We start from the raw sequence: 27291 nt of genomic DNA on the forward strand, positions 1-27291 counted from the left end.
AATCCTGGATCGCGTCACTGGCAAGCTGTAAAACATCTTATGCGATATCTAAGAGGAACGGCATCGATGAAACTCAAATATTACAGAAAAGGTAACGAACAAATAACTGGATATTCAGATGCTGATTGGGCCGCTGATACAGAAGATAGGAAATCCACCAGTGGATATATTTTCTTGATGCAAGGAGGAGCGGTGTCATGGTGTTGCAAACGACAACCAACTGTTGCATTATCAACCTGCGAGGCGGAATACATGGCATTGTCAGCAGCGGTACAAGAAGCATCGTGGTGGAAAGGATTGTTAGAACAATTTGGTAAGAAGCAATCGATTCAGATATTTTGTGATAATCAGAGCACTATCTGTATTGCAAAAAATGGAGGATATACACCACGAACGAAGCATATCGATATAAGACATCATTACATCAGGGATGCTTTGGATCGAAATGTTGTGAATCTCCATTACATTAACACTGAAGAACAAGTTGCAGATGGTCTTACAAAAGCATTACAACGAATCAAACAAGAACGTAATCGACGATCTATGGGAATTACACAACAATCGGCTTAAGGAGGAGTATTGGAATTATAGTAAGCCGTATTTGGGTTATGAGTAATTTAATCATAGTAACCTATGAATTTGTGTAGTTATAAGTTTTGGTATGAAATACAATTCATTCTGTTTCTAACCGTACACCAAGCTGGTTGACTTCACTACTTCCAATAAACCCGTCCTTTAGGCGCCATTTGTGGTGCTTGGGTACAGCGAAAGCAAGGATCGACCTGAAATGATCTGTTTGAACTCGATATTTACTAAACGATTTGACCCAATATTCGACGAACGAAAGAAATATACAAATGAAACCTCAACAAGCAAATTTGATTCAGTAAAATCCCACAACCCTTTCGATTTACCTTTTCATCTCAGGTATGATTCCATTCCTTCGCATGTAGGACAACATTGTCTGCTAGCTTTTACGTAAAAATTTTATTTCAGTATAAAAGGACACTTAAAAATATCCTGAATTATCTGTTTATTTTTTTCCTTTTGCATCTTTCAATTTCTTTTCCCTCGCTCTCTTCTGTTTCTGTTTCTCTCTCTCTCTCTCTCGCTCTCTCTCTCTCTTTCTCTCTCTTTCTCTGTTTCTCTCTCACACACACGCCCTCCTTCATTCGTTTCTTTCTTTCACTATCCCTTTCTCCCGCTCGTTATTTCACTTACTGCTATTATAATATGTTCTGGCCGGATGTGCTTACCCGTGTTTTACTCCACATCCCAGCCCCAGCAGTCGTACCTTAAAACCCCTGCGCGCTGGTGTTACGTGCAAACTCGTTTGCTCGCCTCTAGCTCTCAACGGGTTTTCCTAGCTTTTCTCTTGCTTACTGAGGGGAAGGGCTTTTTCCCCATTCTGTTCCTAATTGCTTCTTCTTGTTCTTCTTCTTCTTCCGGCTCTTCACTCACTTTCCGACCAGCTTGGAACAGAGATTGTTCGGGCGGGGGAGGGGTAGCGCTTCGCGTGGCAGATCACCCCAGATCAGCTATCAGTGTAATAATAATAATTAAAAAAAATACTACTTTCCTACTCTACTAGGCTAACCTGCCTATCCGCTCAAGCCCGATCGGCTGAACGGTTGGTGTCAGTGGATGAACCGGAGCAAGAGCGCCATCGGTCGCCGGCCGCATACACCCCTAGGCAGCTAGGACGAGCTGTTTTCCGTGCTTCCCCCGGTGTTTATGTGTCCCAGCAGCAGCAGGCACAACACTCTCCCCTTTCATTGCAAATTGTGCAATTTTGGTAATGGAAACATAATTGGGGGATACCTTGAGGGATACCCGGAATAAATTAGACCGCTAAGAAAGGGAGGTGCGATGGTGCTGCTGGAAGTGTGCTCCCCCTGGGGAAGCAGGGACGGGAAAACAACTCGGGCGAGCGTACGCGCTGTCGCTCGGGTTCATCGCACACTGAGATGCTCTCGTACGTCTTAGAAATTGCGCCTGTCTGGATCGCGGTTTGCTGTTCCTTTTCCTCTTGTTTTTCAGCCCCCTTGTTTCAGGTTTCAAATTTCGCGAATCTCGCTACCGCTGTCACGCGCTCCCCTGCGTTAACGTTGCACGGGCCCCACGTGTGCCAGCGGCTGATAAATGCTTTTCCTTAACTTTTGCTTTCTTATCTCTCTTGCTGTTTTGTTCGTGTTGTTTCTCCATCCATTTTCCATTTTCGTTTCCGATTAGGTGGTCCAGGGGGGGATTAAAAGTGTTTGAGCTTGCATCTGCAGCATCAAATTGGTTATGTTATGGTTGTATTCAGGTAGTTGAGGGTGAGTCTGATATAGTTGGCGATGGCCCTGCCTGAGTTTAACTGGGCGAGAGGGGCGAGGGGAGGGGGTTGGTTGGTTTTTGTAACTGTGTGCGTGTGTGTATGAGTGGATGTGTGTGTTGACTAACTTTTTCGACGATTGTAGGGTTTGCTGTTAGAACTAGATGCACCGAAGTTGTTGCAATGGGACATTAAAAAAAAAAACTCAAAAGAAAATGGGACTCAACGACTCCCGTGCCAAACTCAATGCAAGCTTTTCCTCTACATGTTAGACACCTGATCCCGTCTACTACTCCTGAACGTTGTGTTATGCGTAAATTTTGTTCTTGTGGATCATTTTTACAGCCGCACTTGGTTCTTGCTTTGCTTGTGTGCTGGCAATCCGCGTGCCATACGTTTTGACAGACGAATGTACCCCTAACGTTTACAGTGCTTTATGCTGGGGGGAGGGGAGTTTTCGTTAAAGTTATGGCAAAATATACAGTGATAAAAAGATAATCGTAGCAGTAATACAAATACAAATTTAACAATAATATTAAAAATAGCTATACCATTATCGCAAGCGTTGCTGGTCGTTAGCAACACACACGAACAAACAAAAAATATAAGAAAGCACTGTCGGGGTTTCGTTTTTGTTTTTGTTTTTTTTGTAACTGGTGAGTGAGACAAAACTATGCTCGAGCTATGTGAAAGCACTTAGAGTGATCCGAAATTAGAGCTAATTGTAGCAAAACGAAGTAGAAAGACACAAGTACACTCCAAACTACGTTAACGAGCCACTTGCTACTGTACTAATGCGAATTTCAGGTGAGGAAAAAGGAAATCTATTAGGAGAAGGTACAGCGACGTCGAACTTTCGCCATTGACGTCCGTTACACGCACACACGCACACGCAGAAACACACACTTCCACACGCATACACACAAACACTTCATTTAAACAAAACACAATATCCTTCATGCTGTGTAGAAACAGCTTTGTTTAAGGGTACCCCATCTGATAGATCGAGTAACATTTTTAAGAATGTGGAATGTTTGGATTGTAGCTCCTGCTTCAACTACCATACAGTCGACATTCTAGAACTGGGGTGTACGAATCGGTATTTTTCTCCTTGAAAGACGGAACGAAACAAAAAACTGAAAACAGGAAACTAAACAAATTTGCTTCCGAAAAAAAAACGTAAAACGGCGCCATGTCTATTGCCAAATGTTCAAGCGATCGTACAAGCGGTCGTTTTCGAACTACAGTGCACGGGGAAGGAACCTCTGTTCCTCACACACAGTAATCACTGCGCAGTGAATGTTCGAAAAGTTCGCCGGGCCGAGCGTCCGAGGGAGTGCAAATAACCATCGGGCTGCCGGCCCTCGTCAACACTACGACCGGTCAATCATCGGGCTCTGGGCGCTGAACGTTGATTTGCAAGGAGACCAAAACCTACTCAATGAACAGAGAAAAAAAAGGAAAATAGCACCCACACAACTGCCCCTGTAAGGCGAAGGCGTACTGTGTGCGTGCCTTCGTGCGTGTGTGTTTGTGTGTGGATTTGCTGCTTTGTGCGCTGCCCAAAGGTGGTGGAGTCGACGCGATTGCATCGACGTTTGCGCACAGCTTGGTAACAGTCGAGCGTTTGAAAAGACCTCGTGTCAAGCACCTTCGGGCCATACCTGCCACGCAAGCAATGGGCGATGGGTTTGAATTTGGTAAAACGGGATTGGGAAGATGCGCACTCTGGGCCCGTCTGTCTGGCAGATGTTGGGCCCGGCTGGTTGGCACATCGGTATCAACGTCCTGGTTCGTGAGTCACTCGTGTCCGTGAGTCGTTCGATCGACGATCGAGTTATTGAGGCGGGACAGGAACGGTACCGCATCAAAAAAGGGGAAAAGGGGAATGCGATAATAAAAGAAAAAAGAAAGATCTAAAAACATTTACCGGAAAATCGGAAACAGGAAGCAATGGACGTGTACCGTTCTTGACCGCATTGTATGGCGCTTGTATCGGTTATCGGTCTTGTGCGCTAGTGTGTACATGTGTGTGTGTGTGTGTTTGTTTGTCATTCCTACAGCCGTAATGATCTACCCTGAAAAAAAACGTCGTCGCGTACCGTCGTCCTACTATCAGCTAGTGTTGTGTAAAGTGTGTGCGTCCGTTTGCCACCCATCTCAGTCCTTATTTAGGGTTACTTAGCTCCTAATATCGTGCGTCCCGTTAGCGCCACTCTCTCTTTCTCTTTCTCTCTCTCTCTCTCTCTCTCTCTCTCGCTATATTCCGTATCTGTCTACCGATCTTACTGTTCTACTCATACGCTGTAGTGCGCGGTCCATGCGCGCTCGGACGAGCGTAGCACGCGTTCAAGAGTCCTCTAGAATCCGGTCCTGCGGGGCCGGCGTTTCCGCTCATCTCCTTCTGGCGGCCGCCACCGCAATCATCTGCTGCAGCATCGGCTCGGGGCTGCAGGCCTTCGGTTCGCACTGCATCTGGCCGTCGCCTCCGCACCTGAACGCAGGACAAGGAGAGCAAAAAAGAAAGGTAGGTTTAGTAGGCGTGTTGCGCGGTAAACGGGTATGGTGGAAGCAGTTCGGGGAATACTTACGTGCAGCGCATGCACGGACCGGACGCGGACGCCACGGTTTCGCCGACGTTGTACGGCTTGCCCTGTATCTGGCAGCCGCGCTTCTGTACGTGCCCCTTGTACGCGTGGGACAAGAAATGCGGCGGCAGCGTGGTGGTCGTGGTGGTCGTGCTGGTCGTCACGTTCAGCACGGTCGCCATCGACACCGGGCATTCGTACCGCGGGCAGCAGAATCCGGCAATCGGCTCCTCGTTACAGCCGCTGATCGGCGGCGGACACGACTGCTGCAGGCAGATGATGTCGCTGCGGAAGCAGAAGCAGAAGTCGCACGGATCGTCGCGCGGGATCTGCTGGGCGGACACGTACAGCTTGCCACCGTAGCGGCAGGTGCCCGGCCCGAACGCGGCCGGGTCCTCCTCCTCTCCGTAGTCATCCTCGTACGAGGACGGCGGGTAGTGGGGCGGCATATGGCCGTAGCCGGTGTCGTAGTGCTGACCAGGCGCACCGTACGACGGCCCGACCGTTTCCGGCTGCTGCGTCGGTTTCGCCAGGCTGCTGCTTTCCTCGCTCACTCCAACGACTTCAGGCTCCTGCACCTTCTGCTGGTCGTCATGTTCGTCCTCGGTGAAGGTTGGCTTTACTGCTTCCTGCTGCTCTTCGCTGTCATCACTGACCGGCTGTGGCTTCTCGGGAACGGCGGGCACGACGGCTTGTTCGTCCACCTTCTCGTCCAGCTTGTCGTCCTGTGCCGCAACCGGTGCGGCTACGGTAGATGATGCGAGATCTTCTTGCGTCGTCGTTGTTGGCTGCGATGACTCTCGTACAGGTCCGTCTGTCTCCGCTGCCACCGGTTGAGCGGTGGTAGCAGCTGTCGACGTGGTCGTCACTGCCGGCTCCTGCGAAACAACCTCTTCCGGAGCTTCCGAGTGGTGCTGTTCCTCGTCACGATTGATCACATCAACCGCGGCAGCAGTAGTTTGAATCTCATCCTGCGACGGTTTGGAGGCAGTTGTGGTGTCGGCGTGCGCGGCCGTCACTTCGGTCGACGTCTGTTCCGCTTCCTGCTGCACAGTGGTTGGCTGCTCGGTGACCTGCGAGTCCGACTCGGCGGCGACCGTCGTGTACACTTCAGGCTTGGGAGTGAGCTCCTCTGCGGACACCTCCTTCACGGGGGTGCTGGCTGGTTCGGTTGTGGTGGAAACCTTTTCTGGTGCACGTGGCGTCGTCACTGCAGCCAACGATTCTGCCTCCTCGGATGATTCATCATCCGCGTTTAGATCGTCCGTCTGTGGCTGTTCTGCGTCATCGTGTTCTTCTTCCGAGGTAGCTCCAACTTCCACCGCGTCGAAGGCGACCGGCAGTCCGGTGGTCGATGATACCGTTGGCTGAACCTTTTCGTCACTCTCCGGCACACTCGCCGGTGTGGTGGCCTCATCCGTCTGCTCTTCGTCCTGCGCATCACTGACGACCGTACCTTCGCTGGGAAGATCACGCTCTGGTTCGGCCTGGACTGAGGCCGCCGTGGTAGATGGCTGACGGTCCTCTTCACTCATCAACGCAGGCTGTACCGTCGTTGCCTTGCCGTCCTTGTCATTATCTTGCACTTCATCCTCTTCCAAAGGTGCAGCAGTCGTTACTGGAAGTGCTGTACTGGATGGTGCGTCCTTATGCTGAGAGTCTGCCTCTGGCTCGATCGCCTCGTCGTACACTGGGCTAGGTGGCTGGACCGTGGTGTTGCTTTCAGCCGTCTCTTTCTCCACTGGTTTCGTGTCCTGCTCAGCGTCATCGAGTCCCGTTCGTTCTGGTGTAGCGAACGTGGTTGAGTACGAATCATCCTCATCGGCATCACCGATCGAGGGTTCGGGCAGATCGGCTTCGGGTTGGTCCTCGTGCTTATCGTCAGTTTCCATTGCTGGAACGCGTGCTGTAGTGACGTGAACCTTTTCGTCCATGGTGTCTTCTTCCTTATCTGCTTCAGGTTTGACCTCCTCATCCAGGCTAGCGCTGCTCAAAGTCGATGGCAACGTCGTGTGCTGGTCGTGCTCCTCCACAGCCTGTGGTGCAGCCGTCGTTTGTTTTTCCTGCTCAGGCTCGAACTCGACCTCATCCTCCATTGGCGCTTCCTGTTCAGGCTCAGTTGGTTTAGCGATGGCGTCCGCTTCCTGTGGCTGCGGCTGATATTTCTCGTCTTGCGTTACCTGTGGTGGTAGAGTCGTACGTGTCTGCTGTTCGTCATCATCGTGCTCGACCTGCTCGTCTTCCTGAGAATCTTGCAGTACAGCTTCGGTAACATCGGCCACATTGGTAGCAGGCACTGGTTCGGTTGGGTACATTGAATCCTCCGACACATCATCAGCTGCCTGTGCTACTGGGACCTTCGAAGGTGTATGTGTTTGTTGTTCGCTACCTTCTTCCTGACTCTCATCATCGTCAGCAGCAGGAGCGCTGGCATCGTCACTGAATACTGGCTTTTCACTATCTTCTTTCTCGCCATCCTGCACCGGTGCAGCTGTAGTTTGCTGTTCCGTAGCTACTGGAGCAACCGTCTTGCTGTCGTCGGCAACATCTGCCGTTGTAGTTTGCTCACTGTCATCGAAAGTAGCAGCCTGCGTGGTAGCGTGTTCAGAAACACTCTGCGCGTCCGAGTCCGAATCCTGCTCAACCTGCTCAACTTGCTGTTCATCGTCCGTGCTAACTGGCTTAACAAACACCTGTGGCGTAGTGGCAACCGGCACATCATACTCCGGCTCCTCATCTTCACCAACCTTATCAGCGTGCTGTACATCCGGATGTTCTTCCTCCACTTGCGTTACGTCAGAGTCGCTGGCCGCAATCGCTGGAGTCGTCTGCTGCTTCTCATCTTGTTCAGCCTGCACAGCGGCGGGCGTCGTAATGAGATGTTCCTCGTCATGTTCCTCATCCTCTGCGCTGTTTGCTACAGCAACGCGGACTGTCGTTGAGAGAATGTCATCGGAATGCACCTGCTCTGGTTCTGTGTCATGTTCCTGTTCATCCTGTTCCTGCTCAATGTCCTGTACGATCGCTGGTGTTGTATCAACTGGACTGGATTGCGTTACCGGCGCTGGTTGCTCTGGTTCACTATCGGCCTCAGGTTTGTCCTGCTCCACAGGCGATACCTCATCATTTCCAGCTGCCTCCGTAGTCGGCTGTACCTTGCTCTCTTGCTCCTGTGCAACCGTTGTTGGTACCGGTTCTTGTTTGGTGGGAGCAACCGTTTGCTGCTCTGTTTCTTCAATTTCGTCGTACATTGGCACCGGTTCAGGCTTCTTTTCCGGCACAGCAACGGGCTGGATGTCTGCCTCGATTTCGTTGTCTTTCTGTTCGTCATCTCGGATCGCTGGCGTTACCCGTTCGCGTTCCTGTTCCGGCAGCTCCGGTTTAGAGGTGCTTGGAGCCATGGTTTCTTGCTCCGCCCGTGGAGTAGTGCCCTGTTCAGCATCCTCTTGCTCCTTGATCTGATCCACCGGCTCTAGAGGGACCGTTTCCTGAGGAATTTCAGCAGGCAATGGCACCGCAGCATGCTGTTCAGTATCGTCCAGCGTCGGCTTGAAGATTGGTTCCTCCTGTTCCTCATCATCCTCTTGCGGGAAATGGAAACCACCGTCCTGTTCCGGCTCCCCACCGACTGGGCTGATCAAATTGTCATCGTCCGTTTCCTGCGCATCAACTGCTTGTGGCTTCGCTGCATCCTCAACAGGCTTCACCTCATCATGCGTTGGTTGCACAGCATGCGATGTTGAAACTTCTTCTTCCAGCGTTGGTTTCACGATCGGTTTGTTATCTTCTTCCTCGTCGACGCGGTAGATAATTGCATCATCGACGGCATTTGATGAAGCTGTGGTGCTATGTGCTGCTGTCGCTTCGGTCGTCTTGCTGGCATCTTCATCATCTTCCTGCTCCATGGCTGCCTGGACAGTCACGGCGACAGGTACGTCGGATTCCTTCTCACTGGTTACGGACGACACGGTGGTGCCTGGCTGTTCGTCATCGTGCGCTTCGCTTGGCTTGTGTGTGCTGTCCGGCACATGGTCATACTGTGTCGAAGCTTCCTCCTGACTGGTTGGCCGTGAGGTGGTTGCTGCCGTAGACTCTTGAGCATCATCTTCATTTAATTCCGGTTCATCAGTTAGTTTCACCTCCTGGTGTTCCTCTTCTTGGAGCTCGTCAGCAGCAGCAGCAGAAGCAGCTGGCTGCGTTGTGGTTTCAGTCTTTTCAAGATCGTCCTGCTGCTCTGAAACCGTTGTAGGTGCAACTGTCGTTTGAATCGTTTTACGCTTAGTTTCGAATTCCGTAACTGATTCCTCCTGTTCCGTAGCTGTCTCAGTGACACGAGCTGTCGTTGCTTCTTGGGCCGGGCCCTCTTCGTCTTGCTCCACTGAGGATGGCTTATCGGCACGGACTGTCGTACTGGAAGGTTCATCATCGTCCTCCGCCTGATCATCAGAGCTTTGCGGTTGATCTTGTTCCTGCGCAACTGCTGTGTCTTCGTCGGCTTCCACAGTGCGAACTGTCGTTGGTGCTGGCTGTTCCAGCTTCTCATCCTGTTCGACCGACACCGGCGTATCTTCTGCGACCGAGCTAGATGTTGTTACTTCATCATCGGCCTTACTAACTTCCTGTTGCTTATCGCTGCTAATCGTGCTAACCGTAGTTGCTTGCTCCTTATCATCTTCTACCTCATCGGCGACAACGGTCGTTACACGCTTATCTTGTTGATCGGTTTCCACGCCACTAGTAGTGTCTTCGGGCTTGGCATCATCCTCTCCTCGCTGTCCCTCTTCGACTACGCTGTCCTCCTCAGGTTTTACGACCGAGGCAAGCGTCGTTCCAGTCTCCTCAGCGAATGTCTTGGCCGTGGTTACTTCCTCCTGATCATCTTGCTCTGCTGCCACACTTTCGTCAGACTCGGGGCCACGCTCTGCAGTGCGCAACGTAGTACCCTCTTCCTGGAGCGCAGATTCCGTTACGCTAGCTTGTGTAGTTGCGGGCGCGGCATCCTGTTCTTGTTGCTCCATCTTTACTGGATCTTCTTGTGCTACATCGTCATCCTGCGTGCTGACCACCACCTGTACCTTGGTCGGAGCTGCCGTGCTCAGGATAATTTCATCGTGATAGTCTGCAGTCGTTGGCCGGTTGCCGGCGAAGAAGTTAATGTGCGTTTCACCGTGTGAAGGCTCAGTTGGCCGGTAGGGCTTGAACACCTCATCATCCAAATCGGCCCCAGCGCTATCGCTCTCAGCTTCCGATGGCTTATCCGATACATCATCATCGTCCTCCTCATCGGTGGACAGTGATTGCGAATCACTGGCAGGTGCTTTGGTTGTTGCTTCGGCGGATTCGACGTTGGAAGCGCCCGAGTCGGATGCGCTGACATCAGCCGACACCTGTTCCTCCTCACTTTCAGCATCGCTTTCCGTAGAAGCTTCAGTCGACTCAACTGAGGCAGAGCTCACCGTTGTGGACGCCTCCTTGGGGCAGCTGTACGATGGGCAACATTCACCCGGCAACGTGCTCTTCGGCGTGCAGTCTGCGCTAGGAGCAGCATCGCACCGTACCATCTCGCAGTGCACGATACTGTTGGAGCAGTGGCAAGCGACCTGACATTTACCGCTAGCTGGCACGCTGGCTCCGTTCTCGTACGTGACTCCATCGATCAGACAGTCTCCCTCGCCAGGAATCGACTCCGGGAACAGTTGGTCCGGACTTTCGTGTACGGTCTGCTGCTCATCGTCTTCGCCAACCTTTTCGACCGGTGCCGCTGGTTCCGGTTGTGCATCATCGCTTACAGGTGTCACGACTTCCTGCTCTTCGCCGCTCTGTGGCTGGTCGTCATCGTCAGCGTGTGTGTCCGGTACGACATCCTGCGCTTGTTCCTGTACCTGCTCATCCTGTTCATCCTGTTCGTCGATCTTCTGGTCCTCCTCCTTAGGGTGCTCAACCTTCTGGTCCTCCTCCGCATCGAGCGGAATGATTGTGTTCATTTCCACTGGCTCGTCCAGATCGGCTCCACCCTGCACAGGGTGCTGCTCCTGCTCCTGTGCGTCGTCCTCCTTGCGATCGCCAAAGGTCGGCGCGTGCTCGGTCGTCATAGAGTCGGATAGGACGTGCGAGTCGGCCTCGAGCGGCATGTTCGGCAGTATCTCATCCTTGGGTGGTTCAGGCGTTTGCTCCGTGGTGGAAGGTTCGTCCGACGTAGTTGGGACCGGTGGCAGCTCAGTCACGACGACTGCCGGTGGCAGCTCGACAAAGTCCTGCTCGACAGGCACCTGCGGCTCATCGTCAGCTTTTTGTGCTGGCTCCTTCTTATCTGCGCTAACTACTGCCGGCCTGTCTTGCTCTGGTACCGACACCTCTGGCTCCGATGGCTGGTACGTCTGCTGGTCCTGTTCGCTGGGCACTTCATCGCGCACTGGCACAACTGGTGTGGTGGCAGCTTCCTGTTGCTCTTCCTGCTCGAACTGTTCGTCTTCTTCCTTCTGTTCTTCAGGGATGTCTGCACTAGCACCATCATCATGCTCAACTGCATTTGTCTGGTCGTGATGATCATCGATCTCGTTCTCCTTCTCATCCGCACTTGTCAGCGGTACCTGCTGCGATGGGAGAGCGGTCGTCATCGTCTGCTCAACGGTTTCGTCACGCGAAACGGTCGTCGCCTCAGCCTCAGGTGCGGCAATTTCATCGAAAGCTGGTTTTGTCGTCACCGGTGCCTCGTCCTCTTCCTCCTCGAACGACACTGCATCGGCTTCCGGTGCCTGTTCATCCTTGGTGGGTGCAACAGTCGTGCCAGTAACATCGTGCTCCTCTGCATCAACGTCAGCGTGGCTTGTTGTGCTTTCTTGTTCCGCCAACACCGTAGTCGATTGCACTGCTGGGCGCATGGTTGTCAATGGAGCGTCAAGGTCAGCCACGGTTGTGGCTTCCTGCTGTTTGTCTTCCTCACTTTCGTGTGATCCCACATGGCCAGGAATGTGATCGCTTTCAGCTTCGGGCGCTTCGCTCAAGGATGGGCGTGCCGTTGTCGCTACCTGCTCATCATCAACCTTCTCCGGTACCTGAGCATCATCGTCGTCGGCTTCCTCGTGGCTATCGTCGGTCTGAACGTCCTCGAACTGTGGTACCACATGTTCCTGTTCTTGCTGATCATCCTCGCTGTCAATCTCTTCCTTCTCAACTGGCACAACGTCATCATGCTGTGGCATTGTGGTGCGCTCCACGCTAGCTGCTGTGGTCGTTAGCGTCGCCTCAGACTGCTGCTCATCCTGCTCAGGTTGAGCCTTATCAAACGACTGTGCTACCTGTTCCTGTTCCTGTTCTTGCTCTTCAACGTCGTCCGCGGCAGTTGTAACCGCTGGCACTGTAGTCGTCATCGGTGCGGCTGCACTTCCGTCGCAGATGTACTTATCCGGACAGCACTGTCCGGCTGCTGGTGGCAGTGCGGTACAGTTTTTGCCCTCGTTCTCCAGCGGCGTTCCACACTCCTGAACAGCGCACACAATATCGCCTCGCATGCAGTAGCAGTGTTCGCACGGCTTGTCCGTCATGATCAGTGCACCATCCGCATACGTTTCTCCGTTGTGCACACAGTCCGTAGATACAGCCGGCGAGACGGTGGTCGTGAGAATGAAGCCGGGCGTCGGACGCACCGTAGTAGTATGTTCGTCCTCCAACATCAGGGTCGAATCCTTGTCGTGATCTGTAAAGGTTGAGCATAGGTTGGTTTAGGGTTGGATCTCATTTCAGCTGTTGTCAGCAAGTAGATCAAGCTAGGTCCATCCCAACACTTACCACAATCGTATTTCACCGGACAGCAGACACCCTTGTTGTAGATTGGCTGGCAGCCATCGATGTGCAACGTACACTCCTGCATCACACAGGTCGTCATGTTGCGAATACAGTAACACAGTTCGCACGGCTTTTGTGGGTTTGATGGCACCTGGATACAGAAAATGAAAAGCAAAGGCGTCAGCTACTTGCACGTTCGTCTAGGATCTTCGCGCAACAGCGTACCTGAGCTCCCTCCGGATAGAAGCGTCCATTGATCGAGCAACCGTACTGGTCGAGCGAACCGACCTCGCTGCCGGCGGTGGCACCGAGCGCACTGGACGGGCTGGCCGTCGTTTGGTGGTCGACGAGCTGCACCTCCACCTCCGGGCAGGTGATGACCGGGCAGCACTGATCCTCCCGTTTTTCAATCGTGCAGTCCTGACCGATCGCCTTCGTGAACGGGCAGACGCGCAGATAGCACATGAGCATGCGGTCGTGGCAGGTACAGTTCAGGCAGGGTTCGTTCGTCATGATGCGGTCGCCTTCGCCGTAATGGTTGTAGTTGTAGTAACACCCGGTAGATTCGCCATAATTTTCCAGCTCTGTTTGATCACTTTCGTACATCGGGGCTAAAGTAAAACATACGAACGATTTGAAATAGTTAATAATTAAATGTGTTTGAGCAGTTTGGTCTTGAAACGTAAGATTCTGTGGCGTAAAAACGATTTGACTTTTGCTGCGTTACTAGCGTTACCCAATCATCCAATAGTGTGCGTTATTATTGTTTGGATTTAGTTTGAAACCTATCTGGAATGGTGGCGACCTTGCTGTCATTCACCCGCTCTTGAGGTCCGACTGAAGCCTTCCATAATTGTCGGCTGGATCTGGCACACTTTCGTCCAATCTGTCGGAAGTTTGCAGTGCATAATGCGCCCCTAGGGCTCACATGTTTCAGTGCTCACTTTGCCAGGTTTGCACCTGTATTGTATGATGGTGTACTTGAGCAGATTATCAAGGCAGATTATCAATCAATCATTGCTAGACTGTATTTAGTCGACGGTTTTGTGGAAACAGATCAAGCTCAACCCGATGGTTGCCGCCCCAAAACCAAAGCCACGGTCTTCGGCCGTCTTCCGGCAGGCGACAGAGTACTCTCGCTTCTCACTTCTCATGTACGACCTTTTCCCTCGACCCTGGTACCAGATTGTGACGCCTGACACTCCTACAGAAACGTGTGATATTTTCATCCAGAAATCAGATTGACGTTTGCATTGCAATCTTTCTTCCGCGTCCATTCCACGCACCAAGCGGAAGCGGAATCATATTCCACCGCCGCAACATCGTACGGTTTCATAAATATTAATGTACAATACCTCGTTACGCCGGATTCCTTCTCGTCTCCGTGCCATTTCTCTCACCCAATTATTCGTAATACGCGTTGCTTTTCTACTTCTGCGGTCACAGCAAAGTTGGCAAGCGTGTCGCACGGCGAGTCGCATGCCTAATGTACCAATTTCCTCAAGTGACAAGGCCTTTGGGTACTGACGAGATTTTGGATGACATTCGACTAAATAACGATCGATACTTGCAATCGGAAATGGCATTGCTACCTACGCAACGCGGCAGAGAAAGCATGTTTGATTGATGGGTCGGCTTATTGCAAATTAAAGGTAGTCATGTTTTATTATGTATGTGATTCTGAATTGTTTATCTTAACTTTTTTTGTTAAATCAAAGGCAAAAATATCAGCCTGAGACTGTACTAAACGATTTTAGGATTAAAATCCATCAATTACGGCAAGCAAGCATGGCTTTCCTCATTCTCTCGTGTACTGAGAGGCAACCCAAAAGTTATGCATCAATTGTCCGGCTCGGGTGAAAAATGGGACTGTCCACGAGCTATCTATGTGTGTGACACACTTGTTTGTGAGTGTCATCTGTTAGTTTCCCCAGTAACACCCCTACCCTCTTCCCAGCATTTCTTTCCAGCAGGTCCGCTTTATTTACCAGCCCGGTCGGTTTTCAGTTTTGGGGGGCATCGACATTTATGGTGCATTTCGGTATTGATTTAGCTCGCTGTGTCAGGACGGCTCAGGTTCAGCCGTTCGAACAAAAAACAAACCGGTAACAGCATCGCATGCTGGAATGTCCCAAGCTTCTACCCCAAAAAAAAAAAAGAAAAAGAATGTGCCGTTATACCCGTAAATGTGACGAACGTTGAATATTTCCGTCTGCGAGGGAGAGCGAAGGCAGCGAAGTGCATCTTTCAACCCCCTGGAGCACCGTCACCGAGAATCACACGTGCTCGCGTCAGTCGTGTGCACAATCCAGGGGTTTCGGCATGCCGCTTTGATGAGCCAATCTATATGTACGTTTATGAGGAGTTTGTAGCCCAGGGGAGAAAAAAGCCGGAGGGTGGCGATGCGGTGACATTAATTAAGAAATTAAGGATTAAAGAGATCTTACGCGACCCGGGCCGAGCCGAAGTAGCACGCTCTGGGCTGCGTAAAAGGAGAGGAGAGGAGGTGAAATGATGGAGATTTTGTTGGATCGGGATGGGATAAGAAATGGGCGGAGGTTCCCAGAGGGTTCAAGTTTATTTAGCACCTTTCGGCTGAACGTTTCCAAAACAAACAGAGAAGTGTGTGTGTGTGTGTGTATGTGTGGGTCGCCACAAGAAGTATGCCTACCACTGCCACGCAGGATTTGTCTTTATTCTGCACTGAAGTGTGTCGAGATGAACATACCGATAATTTTAATAGGCTCTGTGCGTGTATGCTATGTTTGCCAAAGCCGGACCTGCTGCTTGACCATCGGCGGCGACGTGTTGGGCTGGGCGATTCCATGCGTCATGTGCCGATCTTATCGCGCGCGCTGGCACGTGCACGTGGTTGGGCTTACCCAAACTAAATTGAGTTCCGTTCCCCGGGCAAGAATGCTGAACATCTCACAGTACACACACACACACACATACCACAGATGCGGCTGGACGGGACGCCGGACGGAAGACGGACGGACGGACGGTTGCGTTGGCAATTTCAGATGCGCGGACCTTTCTCTCCTCCGCACGGCGTGGGCCGGTGTGGTGATCCTCCTGCCTGCCGGTACCGTTATGAAAATATTCGATTTCCCCCTTTTAATACGCACACACACGCTTCGCCCATGCGCCTTCCCACATACACACAGACACATAGATACGCATCTTTAGCTGCAGCATCATTACGGACTGCTGCAAACACACGGGACGCGCTCGTTTGCGAAGGGTGAAAGGACGGGCGGGCAACATCCAGCGACACACTGAAACTTGTTCTTGCCTTCGCCTTCACCTTTGGCAAGAAGGGGAAGTACCACCAGCCCAGAGCAGAGCAAGAAGACGGGCGACAAACCCGTGCGGTTTGTCTAGCTAATTGCTACGCCATCAGCCACCATGTCCGAAAAATAATGCACAATCACAGGGACGGCCGGGGTTGGCAGCAGCCGACGAGCGGGACACGTTTTCATTAAAGCGAGTGTCATTTGTCATCTTAGAGGGTGGTGGTCGAAACATGTCTTGTACGTGTGTACTTTTTGCTGGTCTGCTTTGTTTTGGCAAGCTGAGGTACAAATGGTACCACAAAAAGCCAGTCGGTGATGCGTCAAAAGGCATCACACGCACTCCTTCTGTTCACGTCATTGCTGTCTGCACGGGATAGACAACAAATCGTTTTATCCCAGCCAGTTTCCCCCATTGCCGAGCAGCAATCGTGAGTTATGAGCTTGCCGGCGCAAATATTCCCTAGTCATTGGCCGATAAATGTGCTTCGCTGATTGCGCACCGCCGTTGATGATGTATTTACAAATTTTTCTTTTGTTGGTTCGCATCTTGCCGCCCCTCAGAAATGACAACATTGTACCTCTGCAATCGCTGTTACTTACCGCTGTGTGCTGCCGGTATCAGCGTCAGTGCTAGTGCCACTAGTAAGTACGCCATCGTGTGTTGGTCGAGCCCGAACAGGCCCGAACTCCTAATAATCATGCTGAGCGTTTTGGGCTGTTATTTTTGCTTGCCGGCGGATGCAATGACGGGCTGTGGGAAAGAGAAGAAAAAACGAGCACAACAAAAAAAAAATCATTAGAAAATAAGCAAGACTACATTGAGGTCTACTAGGATTTGTTGAAATCAGAAGCACTGCCAGTGGTCGCTGCAAAGCGAAATGCCAAACCGCCATCAACATAAACATGTGCACGAGTAAGTGAGAAAGAGTACGAGAGAGAGAGAGAGAGAGAGAGAGAGAGAGAGAGAGAGAGAGAGAGAGAGAGAGAGAGAGAGAGAGAGAGAGAAAGAAAGGAAGTGGAAAAGTAGCACAAATTGTGCAGCACACAGTTTTCAACAATAAAAAAAACCAAGCATCTTCTAATTCCCGCGGTAGCACGCAGGCAGGCCGCTTTCTCTGCTACGAATAACTGTGAAGAAGCAAACAAAACGGCAACCCGAAAGACACACAAAACACAAAAGAATGTGTCATGAAATGGGTTTCGAAAATGTGCGGTACAACATTTTGCAACTATTAAAATGGAACAAAATTCAGTGATTCGTTTTTTTTTTTCAAGGGAAATACTGCCTTGAACCCAGGGAATGTTGAACCCAAATCGAACGGCCTGGCCTAACCAGGCCAACAGATCTACGGTTTATCGCGTCCGGATTGTTTCCGCAATTAAATAACGCGCCCGGAAAGTGGAGTAGCGAATGTTTGTCACGTAACGACGCAAGTAGTTCAGCCGGGAGGAATTTAGCGCTTGACGAGGGATGACGCCAGCCAAACCATCGTTTCGCTGGACGAGGAAAGGCTCCGCACAAACAACCGAGAGGCCGAGAGGTCCGGAATTACGGTAAAAACTGGTTCGAACTGTGAGAGGTGCTTTTTGTTTGCTGTTGCTTCGTTTTCCTGCGTGCCTTTTACCTTCCCGGTTTGACTGCGGCCAGTTTTGCTGGTTTGCGACTGCTGCGGAAAAGTGCAAACCGTTTCGGGGGATGCAAATTCCAGTGCTGACTTACACGCAAGGTGAAAGTCGTTTGCGCCAGGCGATTGAGAGAGAGAGAGAGAGATAGCTGGATGGATTCACGGTCAAGATTGTTGCCGAGATGGGCCGACTTTGGGTAAGTGCGATTCAAGCCAATGGACTCCGTGTCCGTGAATTCCGCGTGCAGTGTAGGTCAGGTCGTGCCGTGCAAACATTATGCGCTGCAGATAGGGGTGTTTGCTGGTTTTTGCTGCAGTTTGCTGCTGTTTGCTCAATGATTTAATGTGACTTTTGTGTGAAAGATTCTAGCAACGTTTTAATGTATGTAGTTTTGATGCTCATTTTCTGATGCAGTTTTGGTATGGGGTGGGAAAGATAATCTTTTCAAACAAAACATCTCGTGCTGGAAACCCTGCCTCCATCTATGATCGGTATCTATGATGCGATCGGCGATTATAGAGCAACAGACACTGTGCAAAAAAGAAAGGAATAAAAAACAACAACATAGCATGAACAACCGGGCTCCCTCCCCGCCCTACCGCGAAAGGGGTGTGAATATCGGCGTGGACGTCTCGTGACTTCTCGTGCACCGTTAGAGCTGATGATGATGTGGATCGAGTTTTAAGCATCACATACGAACGTCAGGGGGGAGGGTTCTCCGGTCTGCACCGGTAACTAAATACTAACATTTAACGGCACTTTCCGGCAGTCCATTGGCCGCCTTGGGGCTAGCGCTGCCCTGCCCCCGTGTGTGTGTGTATATGTTACGCTGGGAAACCGTAAGCCTTTGCTTCTACCTTCCGAGCTGGCCTTGGCTGGCGATTTTCCGATTGCCAAGAAGAGGCACCACACAAGAAATTGATGTGCATGCGTGTTTGTGTGCGTACGCTATCTTCTGTGCCTGGGAAAGAACTGGCCCACCACACATACACGCAGTGGTGAGCTAATTGGAAGCCGGCAATTTGGACGTGCCACTGGTACTTTCCCAAGGTGCGGTCGCGTACTTTCCGCACAACGGAAAGGGGGTAGCTGCTGACCACAGAACGAATGGTGGGAAGATGGTGGGCATTTGAACGAGTTTGTAAATCGATGATTGATGTCACGTGTTTGCATTACCAACACAAAGCAGCAGCAATTACTTTGGCAAGTGCGGCAAAGATTGGTGAACCAGAATCTGAACCAGTTTCTTATCCGTGAAAGGAATAGCAGGTTCATTGAACTTTTACTTTTGGATATTTGGGACGCTTGGGGGGCTTGAATACCTATTCAACTGTGTTAATTAGTTAATGTAGGAAGATCTCAGCTATGCGTTTCAAACTATGCCTCCTAGTCTTTTGAACTATCTTGAAAAGAAAAAACAAACAATTGAAAAAGATAAACTCATTCGTTTCTATAAAGAGCATTTTTACACAGAAAAATGAATAAAATCACCTACAATTCTACAAGCACTAGGGATCGATTTGGAAGAACCGAACGTACCTCAAGAATGTTTTACAACTGCAACTTTCAAGACCCGCAAAAAAGTAACCATAAGCAACGAGGCTAAAGAACCAAGACATACTGATTGAGTTCTCGCCACCCGTTCGACATCCGGTAAGAAGAGTCGTCGTGGTTTCGCTCTGCGCTAAGGTCGTTCAAGAAACCATGAGCACCTGCATTGAGGGACAGACAGATTTTCAGCATGTCCTACGAGCGTTTGCATTAATGTGGTTAGACTTAGCAAACGGCAGTGTGAGAAGCAGTTGGTTGTTGTTGATTTTCATTGTTTGGGGGGGCACCTGCCTGTTGAAGACAGTGCAGAGCAATCGGATTGTCGTTGAGCGAAAAAAGTGATTTCGAAGGGTCGGCCTGTGGTTCGAGCTGTGCTAAATTAATTACCCCAATAATGTGATCTTAGGTCAGTAATTTGGATAATTGGGCAATCTTTTTCACGAAAAACTAGCCATCATACTGCGACTTAACATCAAATTAGACGTGGTCGTATCGATTATGGTTCGGTTGAGGGCCTCGTCAATGTAGCATTTTTACCAAATTTACGCCAAACTTGCCTTTATTATGAGCGTGTGAGGGTGATTAGCTTGCAATTGTATTTCAGTGTTTACCGCAAGTCCCAAGTTGGCAACATCAGGGAATGTTAATTCACTGTGAAAATCTCGTACAGAGTTCTTCAAATTCCATCAGCTTCTCTTGTGTGCATAATCTTAATGCCATCCGGAAAGACGGGAAGGGGGTAGGAGACATTACCAGCAGTGGGATTAAATGAGATGGCGACGTCATAGCGACGGTTTGTGCACACTTTGCACACTTTGCACGCGGCGTTTAGAGTGCCGCGCGAAGGTCGCAAAAATGGTTCGTGCCTGATCGTGCACAATCGCACACCGGGCGACTGTGAGGGTGGGTTGGGGTTAGGATTGAAACAAAACACGTCCTCATCGTGCTGGTGCTCGTGCAAGCAACTTCCAAACGGTCCAATGTCATCTTCCCCGGATATGGCGCGGCTCTCCAGAGAACCCTCTTGAAGATGGGCCGGCTCGAAAAGCACGATACCACGCGAGCGAGATTATGTCACCAGTATCCTTGCTGCCGTCTACTTCTACCAACGGGTGCTGCTGGTAAAGGCTTTAAAGCCCTGCCAAGCAACGGGCTGACGTGTGTGAGGGATGCGCTACTCAGTGTATAGCATCTCGAAATGTCTTTTCTTTAATTTACATTATAAAGTAAAGGGGAATATGCTGATAGATGCTGATATATTTTTTGCATGTGAGGGGCTCATTCCCTGAACTGACTTTGCAGTGGCTTAGACCTATTAGAAAACCAAGAACTGTGTTTTATTTCTTTTTGAAACCTGTTATCTTGTACTAACAAACCCATCATGAAGTATACCCATCATTGCAATTTGTGGCAGTCAACCAACTCCAAACGGCATGTTTCTTTGTTCTACCGTTCAAAATGCCAGTTCCTATGCCGTTCTGTACTGGCACCACTGGAAAGGAACCAGAATTATCCGATCCCGATGAAAAAGGGGTGTTACACATTACCGAGCGCTCGAGGGGCTGTAAGGTTATTGAGCGAAGTAGCAAAGACACTTCTGTGCCGCGTCTGTACGTGCTATGGCGCAACCCCGCGGAAATGTGCGGGGGCTTTCGGGCGATGCAAGGTTGGTCCACTTGGGGCACGACACGATCGTTAACAGGCTGCCCAGGCACCCGGCACAATTCGGCACGTCCTGCAAATCTCCTCGGCCGTGTTTTATGAGCAAAATGGGGAGGATTTAAAAAAATACCATAAAAGCGTGTCATTGGAAAAAAGGTACCAGAAAAAAAAGAAAAGAAAGCGTAATTCCAATATTGGAGCATCACCGAAGGCGCGGGAATCGTTAGTCGGGATAATATTTTGTATATGCGTGCTCGCACATCCACGCACTCACACAAATACACACATTAGGGATTATTTTGAGAATGGAGTGAGTGTAGTAGCCTTCTTTTTTGCACACGCGGGAACGCCATATTTTGTGCATTTTTAGCGCGTCTCGCCCAATCGAAGCCGCGCTCGTGGGAGCAAAATGGTGGCGGTGGGATGGGTACGGGTATGATGGTTGTCACAAAAACTACCGCCACCATTGCGTGTCCCACGAGTGCGCAAAATGTGTGTGTGTTTGCGCCTTCGTTAGGTATGCAGCACACACACGCGAGGCTGCTGGCAAAAGGCTTTTTGGGGACTCGGAATCGATTTCGGTTTAATGTATGCCCAACCGGAGCTTGCCTCGAACGCTTGCCGATTTTTGTGTGTGAGTTTTTCGGTAAGCGCAAACATTATCATTCCACGGATGACGTGTGGATTTTTGTTTTTTTTTTCGCCTGCGCCTTTGGATGGCTCTTTTGGGCACAAGGATTCGGTTGGTGGCCACTGGCAGTCATTGTGGATCCCTATTTCTTCTTGTTTGTTTGAGGGCGTATGTTTTGTTTTGTTTGACATCAACATGCCTTGTGTCATTCTCAATTTTATGCTGTCAGCAATGGCTTGTATTATTATCACTATCACCACAGTACGCAATAATGCACGGTTGCTGCTGCTACTAGACCGCGCTTGCTTGGTAGATGTTTTTGCATAAAGAAATGAATCACATGTCTCCCCAGCAGCGCTCTCGGTGTGTGTTGCTAAACCTGAACCAGTAAGCTGGTGTGGGATAGGCAATCCGGTGTCGGTGTGCAAGCCAAAACTCCAACCCGAGTCCCGGACTAGATGGTATGCATATGCCAGGCAATCATCTAATCACCGTTATTGCTTCCGTTCTTGATGCTGCGCCTGAGACAACAGACAACACCACCACCGGCACTAGCACCGTGTTTATGGGCCAACTTGGTGAACTTGGGAATCTGGCCGCGACATCTAGACGCATCGTTTATGATAGGTAATAAAAGATTTTACCCGATGGGCCTGTGGCATCACGGTCGAACATTTTCGGCTACAAATTGACCGTTTTCAATTGAGAGCCTAGGCAGGCGGGACGGCGCGAGACCGACACTCACGGAGCGGCCTAGTTTCTTGTCATTAACTTGCGGTTCCCCATCCGGGACCGGAACTAATAACGCTGCTGCTGAGCGCGTGATTGGCGTGGGCGTCGGAACTGGTCGCGTTGCCGTTTTCTGGGCCGTCTGGCTGGACGCTACATGCATTGCGTCATGTGTGCGTATTGTAGTGTATGTGTGTGTCTACAGAAGGTTGGGAAGAGTACATTGGGGGACGTTCGATAAAATGCTGAGAAAATGTCCCAAAAATTGGTAATTCGCTCCTATTGATTATTGAACATTGTGAGAAGTTTGATTTTTTCTAAAATTAAATTTCTGATCGAAACTATAAATTGATTGACTTTCTGTTATTGTAATACTTGACGAATAGACGACTCTTTTCGTTATAATACACGACTTTTTTCTCGTGTGTTTGTATTTTTCGGGGCTCACGGGAAGCCACGTTGGCCGCCCATGTGTTGCTAAGGTGACGCTTCCGCCCCGAACCGGAGAACGAACGATGACCGATGGGTGGCAAATTGAGCGGTACAAGTGGGAGAATTAAGGAAAAAAAGCACACGCTAACTAACACAAACTCAATACGAAAAAATGCCCAACCTTTTCGGGGTGGGAAGGGAATATAATGCAAGGCCAGCGAGCGTTATGATGAGCGGCCAAAGTGAGCGGCGCTACTACGCACCAGTAGCAGCGTCTCGAAATAAATCTCGAAACAGCAGATCACGCTGATCATCCACCAAATCTTCCTAGCTTCGCACCCAAAACCCGGAAAGTCAAAATAACTATCGAACATTATCATTATCATCATTTGGCTCTCCTCTGCTTCATCCTCTTCCTCATTCGGATCGTCTTAGCAGTGCGTGCGTGCTCGCGGTGTGAGGTTGCGGAGAGCAACCGCCAGTCATTAGTCGGGAGGAGCATCGTACCTCAACAACAGCAAGCCAGCGAGCAAACACCAATCTAGTTGAAGCGGTTGCAACCATAGTGCTACTTGAGCGAAGAACTCTTCTACGCTAGCGCAATTGGACGATGTTTCAGATCGAAAACTTTTGCCAATTCATGCTGTAGCGAGACGGAAGAGACGGTGCGCGTTCATTTGCAGCCGCTAGGCGACGAACTGCATCAATTGATTGAACTCGGTTTCGAGTAGCCGAGACTTGTGTCCAAGCTGAAACTATTGGGGTTATCTAGAGGTTTTCCCGATTGTCTCAACCTAGGACCGTTGCTTTATAGGAGGCGTGCCTAGTCGCTGAAGAATAGATTCGCGCCCATTCAGCATGGCTGTACGCGTTACGAAATCGCTGAAACATCTGCCAATACGAAGAAGTACCCTTTTAAACTTATCACTTACCACTTGAGATATATGAACGAACCATCCTTACATGCGCGCTCTCTTGCACCAAAGTTGTTCAAATTGGATCAGGTCTTGTGGAGCCTTCTTCCCCTGGAGCCTTCTTCTTCGCTGGTTCGGATGTGCGCGTATGTGATTTGAAGCTAATTTCTGCCAACTACCTTGCGTTAAACCAGATGTTGTTCTGCTTTAATTTCCTGCGATTGAGCGCCCGCTATTTACGCCATGCGCCCAATTTCTCAATTTCCCGCCCCAAACAACTACAACTTCTGCCCGGCCCAGCCAGGCGGTGCTAATCTTCCGGGCCGCGAGTGTATTTGTGTGCACACTTCACGATTAAAGCCGAATAGAAGAAAAAAAACGACACACAACTTCACCTAATGAAGCGGAGAAGTGTTCGATATAGAGTAATAGTGTTACTGACGCATCATTACAACCACTTGAGCCGAACCGGTTGCCACCATGCTCTTGGCGGTAGTTTGGCGTCGGTATCGTATTTTTGGGGGCAACGTGATGAGAGAGAGAGGCATGTCGGGGCTGAAGACTTGCTTCTTTTCTAGGTGAGTTGAAGTTTGGGGTTTGAAGTGTCCAGCAGGTTGCAGCACGTGCTCAGCTTCCTGATAGCGCGGGGTAGATATGCTCTTCTTTCAAGTGTTTTTCAATGCGCGGTGAAGTTTGCTGCTAAAGGCCCATTTTACCAGGCATTGCTCAATCATATCCACTGGTGTATGTGACGACAATCGTCTGCTATAAATGATGAAATAACTCTATTTTACATAGCATCTGCAAACGTTTCAGCTTAACATCTTGTTCATATGTATGCGTTCTGGCTCTGAAATTTGCTCCATTTGAAGATATTCAAACTCCATCCTTCGAACCTTGAGATATAAGCATTAGGCCAATCTCACTTTGGTATCGAGCGAAAAAGGTTAATCACAATCGCATGACTAACAAGTGGAGCATCGAAATGATTGCTGCTCTTAATTCCCCGGAGTGCCGACATCGGCGACTGCAGATCTTCCGTACCGTACATCAAATCAGCAAATCGTCAAGATGACAACAGTTTACCGATGGGCTTTGCCTGTCCGAGAACAGCTAATAATGCCTTGCTCCAATGACCAATGATGAGTTTCGTGGCCTACTTCTCACCATAGTTGTGCGGCCCTAATCTTCATCTATCCTCGTTACTTTCCCTATCTGGTAAGCGGCAAGAACGTGAGCTGCTTGACAGAAAGGGAAGAAAATGAATAAGGGGGACTGGGACCACTGCAAGCTAACCGAGCAGGACATTAAAGATAGATTTAACAGTTGGACCTCCTCTCCGTTAGACCCCAGGCTATCTGCGCCTGTCACCCAGGTCCTGCTCGATAATTGGTTCGGGAAAGTAGCGGTGCCGAGCGAGTTCGCAGTGACAAATTGGGTTGTCGTATCTAGCCCGCGATACACAGCCTAGTCATTCAGAGAGAAAAATATCAACTCCGGCAAACCTTCCAGAGTACAGCATCTTCCCTGATCAGCAACAGCATTTCCCAACAAGAGCAAACGAAAGATCTCACGATCTTTTGGAGCGTTAGAGCCAGCGCCTTTACCCTCGCGGTCATACCACGGATCGAAACTGCTCGCTGCTCCAGGTTTTGGCTGCCTTCGGGGTCATCCCGAAACGCCCCGAAGGCAGCTTTCTCTCGCCGGTCCTGATCTGGCTGGGTGATTTGGCCCGAAAAGCATGGGAATATGTGTTGAGACTGGTCGAGGGCATATACGGAAATCCGTTCGAAGTGCGCTATTTCCGGGTCAGCTTCCTCTAACTCACTCTCCACCATTATTCCATCTCGTAAGGTTCAGCAATTGTCCATAGAGCCTCCGCGGGACGCTCCGAGCGAACACATTCCTGACCTCCTCCTTCTCCGAGTCACTCTTATGGACTCGATTTCAACCTTTCTTCACCACTACTACCTGTCACACAGTCATCTTCATCCCCCAACCATCCCCCCCCCCCCCCCCCCCAACAAAGAGGAGGTTATAAGACATGTTCGATCTGGGTGACTCCTGGGTTTGTACGTTCGCGCATACCTTTGCCTGGTAGGCACGAATCGACTTTTCGCCTTCTTCAGAATGACCCACCCAGCCGTCCGTCCCTGCTTTGCTTTCCGTTTTGCACCCACTTCCACGGGGAAAAGAGGTCAGCGAACAGGCAAGAGACCCCGGCGTTGAACCGACGCTCACATGCCGAGGGTATTCGATCGGGCAATCGGGGTTTCTCTTCGACCATCGACCATCGCTTGCGGTCGTGACTGGCCGAACAGTGCACACTCACATCCTACTTCGCGCTCGCTCGTTTGGGAACTGGCGCGGTCCGCAGTCGGCAGTTATTTACTTTCTTATTGTTGCTCCATCCCCCTCCTCGTCCCCCTGGGGGGATGTTTTCGTTTGCCAGCGCGCTCCTCGCCCGCGCGATTTCCAAACGTCTTGCTGGAATGGGCCTGGTTTTTTTCCTTCTCTTATAATAGGCAACGTGCAGCAGCAGCAGCATTCGATACATCTTCGATCTCCAAGCAGTGGAGAAGGAAGAAAATCGGAAAAGAAGACACACGTCCCATGCATCAATCGTATGGATGCGTACGCCGCAGTAAGAGGTACCAGCAGGCAGAGGTGTGGAGCAAAAACTCCATCCCAGAGGATGAAGCCTGACTGGACCATCGCTGGTACTGCTCGGGCTGGTCTGCGCCCGAGGAATGATACAATACACAGGGGAAGAAGCTGAACTTGAAAGCAGCGGCGTACCAGAAGAAAGAGCGAACATGAGCCTTTGCCTTTTTCCCCCGGTTTCCTGGAGTCTGTTATTTCGTGTAACGTTTCGTGGCTTTTTCTTTGCTACTTCTCGTTTCTAATGCTGTCGATCCTATGTGTTCGTTCTGGTAATGTAAGTTTCCACTCAACCCCGTTCCACTGCGTGCCAGCGTGGTTGCGACGCAAAAGTTCCGATTTGCTACATAACCTAATTTTCGCCGAGGTTCGACTCTCGGTGTGCCACTTGGAATACCTACGGGGACCTTCGGATGTACTGTTGGCGGGCAAAGGCGGAACGGTGACGGAGACGCACAACTATTTAGCAGCAAGAGTAGTGTGTGCTCCCACACTAGCGTCCCAACTCAGGGACGTAGAAACTATTGCTTACTACTGGCATACTGGCAGTTTTCACTCGTATTTTTCCGACCAACTCCTGGAAGACTTTTGAGAAAGTCTTCGCAACGCATCATGTGAGTCGGAGATCATAGCGAGCTACCACAGAGAGCTCCAAAACATCCAAATGCACCGAGGAAGCAAAACTGTGTCCGGCTATAGAGCCAAGATCGAGCCAATAACGGTATCGATGGGTCGGTCGCAGCAACCGGACCGGATGGATATCGCCCGCGAACAGCCCGCCGTAGAAGGTGTACGAAGGGAAAGAGGAGCAAGCCATCAGCTCTAGAGTGTACATTACTCATACACGGTTTGTTCCAAGCTTGCAGCACGGTACGAAGGTAGGGTAGATTTTATACCAGTGCTCTACCTCAGTTCCTCCGGAGTTTGACCACAATCTACGCAACCTAGATTGTGCGCTTCCCGGGAGAGAATGTTAGCATACTTACGTGGCTGTCACTGCGCCCCATCGCTCCAACCCCAATATTGATCTGGGTACCCACTGTCGCGAAGCTGATCCCAAGACATTCCACCTTCTGGGGCGCTGGGTGAGGAAAGCAAA

The 27291-nt window shown here is 50.4% G+C and overlaps 1 protein-coding gene across 4 annotated transcripts in view; it reads right to left on the reverse strand.

Annotated features, from left to right (window-relative positions):
• Positions 1-968: 968 nt before the first annotated feature.
• Positions 969-27291, reverse strand: part of LOC120947340 (microtubule-associated protein futsch) — a 38275-nt gene continuing 11952 nt past the window's right edge. For all 4 annotated transcript variants that reach the window (XM_040362571.2, XM_040362589.2, XM_040362578.2 and 1 more), the window contains exons 3-7: positions 16587-16737; positions 12916-13301; positions 12694-12841; positions 4909-12601; positions 969-4811 (exon numbers count right to left, since the gene is read on the reverse strand). In XM_040362571.2, the coding sequence (XP_040218505.2) occupies positions 4712-4811; positions 4909-12601; positions 12694-12841; positions 12916-13301; positions 16587-16686 (8427 nt within the window). In that variant the 5' untranslated portion in view covers positions 16687-16737 and the 3' untranslated portion in view covers positions 969-4711. The remainder of the gene's footprint in view (positions 4812-4908; positions 12602-12693; positions 12842-12915; positions 13302-16586; positions 16738-27291) is intronic.

This window comes from Anopheles coluzzii, chromosome X (assembly GCF_943734685.1).
Source record: "Anopheles coluzzii chromosome X, AcolN3, whole genome shotgun sequence".
NCBI classification, from domain to species: Eukaryota; Metazoa; Arthropoda; class Insecta; order Diptera; family Culicidae; genus Anopheles; species Anopheles coluzzii.